The sequence below is a fragment of the Zalophus californianus genome, chromosome 11, assembly GCF_009762305.2.
Source record: "Zalophus californianus isolate mZalCal1 chromosome 11, mZalCal1.pri.v2, whole genome shotgun sequence".
NCBI classification, from domain to species: domain Eukaryota; kingdom Metazoa; phylum Chordata; class Mammalia; order Carnivora; family Otariidae; genus Zalophus; species Zalophus californianus.
Window position 1 is genome coordinate 19931436 of NC_045605.1, and position 5959 is coordinate 19937394.

The following is a 5959-nucleotide window of genomic DNA, read 5'->3' on the forward strand; positions in this document are numbered from 1 at the left end:
GGGACCTGTGATTTTAAAGAAACAAAATAAAACAACAAAAAAGAATGGTTCCAGCACTTAGCAGAAACCAGGGTGAAAAATCTTCCTTATAGTTTTACATCTGAAAAAGTTCAATTTTAGGTCATAGTGTTCTCAACATCGCTTTGATTGTTCTTGAGATGTTTGAGCGGGTTGACTGAAATAAAGAATGCCATGATAACATTCTTTGTTGCATAGCTGTCTGGAGTGTTGAGCAATAATAGACAAAGGGATAGAATTAACATAAGAATGATTAGAGAGGGACTCAAGAACCACTTGGCAAGAATGTTTATGGAAACATCCAAATTAAAAAGTCAGGGATTGAGCTAAATTATTGTTAAGGCCCTTTCAGTTTAGAGAATATATTGATTTTTCTTTTATTTGCATTTCCATAGTTCTTTTTTCTCTTTTTCCAATTATGGTATGATGCATCTAGAATCCTTGGGTTCCGATCCTGGATCTGTCACAATCTGTATCTGAGAATCTGAGCAAGTTATTTAACTTCCCTGAATCATCATTTCTTCATCATCTATGAAATGGAGATATTATACCTGGCTTCTGGGATTCTGTTAAAGCTTCAGAAGCAAATGGTTATGAAAGAAAATTCTATGTAAACTATAAATGTGCCTAATCCATTCCTCCTCTTTTCTCTCTCTTATTTTATCCTTCCTTTGTCTTTCCTGTCTTCTCTCAGCTCTCAAAACTTCTACACTCTTTGCCATTTGTTCTTCTCCATCTGATAATAATAAAATAATACCTGTCTATATACCAGTCAAGTTACCTGCATTGCGTCCTCACCCCAGACACCACACGTCCTTCTGGGGCATTTGCTGCCCCTCAGTCCAAGTAACAATAAATATTATCTTTTCACTGATAGAGCCTATGATTATGTTTCCTTTTATGAATCTACTGGTAGCAAAGAGTGCAATTTCATTCCCTGGGTCATTCACTCATTGTCATTTTTCCTCCTTTCCAGGATAAAGTCTAACTTCTATGGCGATGAGGAATTACACTTTGGTTACAGAGTTCATTCTGCTGGGCGTCCCATACACAGAGAGGCAAGAAACCATGCTCTTTGTTGTGTTCTCTGTCTTCTACCTCTGCACCGTACTAGGAAATCTGCTTATCCTGTAGCTGTGATGTCCGATCCCCACCTCCACACTCCTATGTATTTCTTTCTTTGTAACCTCTCTGTGCTGGACATTGGCTTCTCTTCTGTGAGCAGCCCGAAGATGTTGGCTAACCTGCTGGTGAGGAACTGAGTCACCTCCTTGGGTAGTTGCATGTCTCAGGTCTTTTTTTTTTTTTTTTTTTACCACTTCCTGGGTAGCACCGAGTGCCTGCTCTACACGGTGATGGCCTATGACCGATTTGCTGCCATCTGCCACCCACTGAGTTACATCATCATCATGAACCGCCAGGTGTGTGCCCTGCTGGCTGCCGGCACCTGGTTTACTAGCTCTTTTCATGCCACAATTCTCACCACACTGACCTTCCAACTGCCATACTGGGGGTCTAACAAAGTAGACTATTTCTTTTGTGACATCTTCCCTGTAGTCACATTGGCTTGTGGTAACGCCCTCATCATTGAGACAGTGAGCTTCACCAATATCGGCCTTGTGCCCATGACATGTTTTCTCCTCATCCTTGCTTCTTATGTCGGTATTGTCACTGCAATCCTAAAGATGCACTCTGCCGAGGGGAGGTGCAAGGCAGTGTCCACCTGTGCCTCCCACCTCTCAGTGGTCACACTGTTTTTCAGGCCCTGTGCCCTCATCTATACCCAGCCATCTTAGAGTGAGGTGCTGGTAACCCCAGTACAAATCTTTGGCAATGTAGTCACCCCATGCTGAACCCCACAATCTACACTCTGAGAAACAAAGATGTCAAAGGAGCCCTGAAAAAACTGGCTGGGGGCCAGATTGTTTCAGAAGGTCACTAATCCCCTGGTGGGTAAAGTTTTTTTTCCTCCCATTTGTGTATTAAATTCATTAAAAAAAAAAAAATGTATCCATGACAGTTGTCTTTCTGCCTTGAAGACAGCTGAACAGCAATTCTAACTGATACAAACCTGTGACAAATTCCCTATCTAATAGACCAGGGATTAACAAACCTTTTATCTAAATGTCCAGATAGTATATATTTTAGGCCTCGAGGACAATATGGTCTCCATCACAAATACTGAACTCTGCTATGGTAGCATGAAAAGTGCTATAGAAAAGTATACCAACAAATGGATGAGGCTTGTTCCAATAAAACTTCACTTAAACAATCAGGCAGCAAACGAGATATGCCCCACAGGTCATAGTTTGCTGACTCCTATCATAGAGGGTAGTTGATTTTGAGAACACCTTTCTTCAAGGCTATGTGGATAATGGTTTAAGAGTGGAATTTGATGTGGGCTGGGTGCCATCAGGGCCCAAGATGAATTATTGATCAGGGATGGGGGTGAAGGACAGGCAGTGAAGGATGATAAGGGACAAGGTATGCACACCCTGATGGTGAGAGAACTCTGTAGCACCTCAAGTAGGCCTTCTGAGAACTCTTCATTGCAGCAGAGCCATCTGGATGTAATCCATGCTGACGCCTAGACATGTCCCAATACCTCTGCTCCTTGTATGCTTGTGGCCAGTTTCCTTAGGCATGAAGGTCAATGAACTGTATGAGTCTTGCTCATACAAGCAATCTCCATTCATCTCCTAAGTTTTTCAGCTTCCCCCTGTTAGCATCAATCACTGCATTAGTTTTCCATTCATGAAACACCAAGAGTGATTGGGTAGGCACCTTGGAATATGATTTTGAAAAGTCTACCAAAATCTGTCCCAAGATAGGATTATTGCACCAATTTAGCAGGGTGCTAGACAGAGTGAATCTCCTCCTGCTACCTTTTGTCTGACTGCTCAGTGCTAAAGGACATAATGTGTGGTGTGTGTACGTATGTGAGTTGCTGTGGCTCATTCAAGTGGTGGGACCAGACCCTCTGAGAATAGTGCCAGAAATCATGGGGTTTTGTGCTTCCATTATCTTCACCGAGAAACAAACTGATGGGCTGTGATGATAGTTCTCTAGGAGGGATCATCCCCCTGCATGTTTTAGTTATTTTCTATCTACTCTGGGAACAGACCAGTTCTTATTAAGGAACTGAGCTAACTGGGCTATTGGTGTGGTACTAGCAACTAGCATTGGCCTTGGCCTGACAGATAGATAGACTGCCTTCTTTCTAGCTACACTGGGCTAACTTCTTTCCTAGTTACCCATAAAAGCAATCCTTAAATCCCCATGGTGCCAAGCCCCCAGAACTTTCAAAAGGACTTAGTATAATGGGGTTCTTCTTTTGCTGTTCCTAATTCTCTGGATAAATATAAAATACATATTTATTCCAAAGGACAGAGCCAAAAGTTACAGAATACTTTGGCAAAATCACACCAACTACTGATTTTGACCTTTTCAAGAAAGATTGTCATGAATCATGGCTGTTTTGGGCTTAGGTAGAAGTTTGTAATTACCTTAATTACAAATATAGTGATTCTTGAGTTATAGTTCATATCTCAACATGTGAAAAAGCCCTGGTTGATTCTGAGGCTTCTGATATCCTTCTTCTCTGAAGGAGCACACATTTGTGTGGGCCCTGTCCTTCCCTTTGAAAATCTTTGCTCTAAGATACTTTTTTTTTTTTAAGTATTGTTTTAATAAGGGATGTTTGCCTTTAGAATTGGTGTAACAAAAATATATGGCACAGTAACCATTAAGTTTTCTATGACAAGTATATTCCGGTTAAAATGCCCTGTGATATGGGTCTTCAGCAATTTTTCCTTAACTTTGAACCAAAATGCTATCATTCCAATTACACATTTCATTTGCCCAGTATGTTCACTGCCATCAAGCCAGGGCATTCTTCCATGTCCTGTGCTTCCTTTTCCTCCCCTAGGACCATCTCCCATGGGGAAGAAGAACTGCTCAGTGGTGACTGAATTCATCTTGTTGGGGATTCCCCACACAAAGGGGCTGAAGACTATGCTTTTTGTCTTGTTCTTGCCCTTCTATGCCTGCACCCTGCTGGGAAATGTGTCCATCCTGGTGGCTATTCTTTCTTCCACTCGCCTTCACACACCCATGTATTTTTTCCCGGGGAGCTTGTCTGTGTTTGACATGCGTTTCTCTTCTGTGACCTGTCTTAAAATGCTACTGTACCTCATGGGACTGAGCCCCCTCATTTCCTATGAGAACTGTGTCTCCCAGCTCTTCTTCTTCCATTTCCTTGGCAGCATTGAATGCTTCTTGTGAATGCTTCTATACCGTGATGGCCTACGACCACTTCACTGCTATCTGCTACCCTCTGCGGTACACAGTCATCATGAGCCCTAGAATCTGTGGGGCTCTGGCTGTGGGCACGTGGCTGTTAGGGTGTATCCATTCCAGTCCATTCTTGACTTTGCTCACTTTCACTTTGCCATACTGTGGTCCTAATGAAGTGGATCACTTCTTCTGTGATATTCCAGCACTCTTGCCGTTGGCCTGTGTTGATGTATCCTTAGCCCAGAGGGTGAGTTTCACCAACGTTGGCCTGGTATCTCTCCTCTGCTTTCTCCTAACCTCTTATCCTACACGCGAATCACCATCTCCATCTTGCATATTCGTTCAGCTGGGGGCCGCTGCCGGGCCTTCTCCACTTGCAGTGCCCACCTCATTGCCATCCTTTGTGCCTACGGGCACATCATCACTGTCTACCTGCAGCCTACGCCTAACCCCATGCTGGGCACTGTGGTTCAAATTCTGATGAATCTGGTAAGACCAATGCTGAACCCTTTAATTTATACTTTGAGGAATAAAGAAGTTAAAACAGCCCTGAAAATAATTTTGCACAGGACAAACCACGTTCCTGAGAGTTAGTAAGAGTGGATGGATGGGTTGATGGAATGGAATTCTTCTGATCCCACATGCGAAATATCCTTCTGAAATCCTCACATGTGACTTTTCAGCACACGCTGGAAGGCATGGCTCACTCTATCACAATACTTCATTGTTTTGTTTATTTTGTTTTCTTGTTTTACCTAAGTCTGCTCCCCCAGCTTCAAAATAACAGTCTGGGTTACTGTTGTTTTGCCTTTCTTCTGTGGAGAAACTTCTACCGCTACAAGGAAGAAAGATTGTCTTTGGCCCTGAAGCATTTTGTCTACCTTTCCTAGCTTATGTCCCTCTAAACTATATATGAGACCAAGTTTATGAGGAAAGGCAATAAGCAGAAGAAAGGGATTTTAAATAACTAATTGAGAGCATGATAGGATCTTCTCTCTTTCAATATGAACGGACTAAACGTCAGAGGCAAAATAAAATGTTTTCTCTGTCTCCTCAACTGTATAAAAGGGGAATAACTTAGCACTTATCAGCAAAGATGGTTTCCTCTCCATCGCATGGTTGTCCTCTCTGCTTGTAGGTCCTTAGGCAAACACGATTAGCTCCCAACTATATAAGGAAAGTGAAAGCTTTGTGACTAATGCCCTAGTTTAGATGTTTCCATTTCACTACCAGCTCATAGGGTGATTATGAGTGTGATATTATCAGGTCAAGTTTTTTAGACTGAACCAGTGGTTTTCCAGGGAAGACTCAAAGAGCCCCAGGGCTCCCATGCATTTATTTTAAGGCTTCCAAGTTAAGCTCCTTTGTGTTCCTTGTTTCAGTCCGCTGGAGAGACTGTGGAGTGAGTGGCATTCTATGCTTTAACCCTCCTCCCTCTTTATTTCTTAATTAGAAACAGAGTTTTCTGAGGCAACCACTTTGCCTCTCCTTTCAGCTGAGCTGTTCACTTTATTCAATAATTAGTTTCATAAAGAAGAAGAGGACCTAGCAATGCCCAGAGATTTTCTCCATTCCCTCCCACAATATACTCAAGGAATCCAAAAATGTTTAAAGTAAAAGCAAGTTTTGCTTCAGAAATATTGAA

The 5959-nt window shown here is 42.3% G+C and overlaps 1 protein-coding gene and 1 pseudogene across 1 annotated transcript; both read left to right on the forward strand.

Moving 5' to 3' along the window:
• Positions 1-1017: 1017 nt before the first annotated feature.
• LOC113915284 lies at positions 1018-1814 on the forward strand (annotated as a pseudogene).
• A 2143-nt stretch (positions 1815-3957) lies between these two features.
• LOC113914996 (putative olfactory receptor 10D3) lies at positions 3958-4908 on the forward strand. Its single transcript, XM_027580643.2, is given in 3 exon segments — positions 3958-4299; positions 4301-4607; positions 4610-4908. Coding segments are annotated over 3 exon segments (948 nt in total).
• The last annotated feature ends 1051 nt before the right edge of the window (positions 4909-5959 follow it).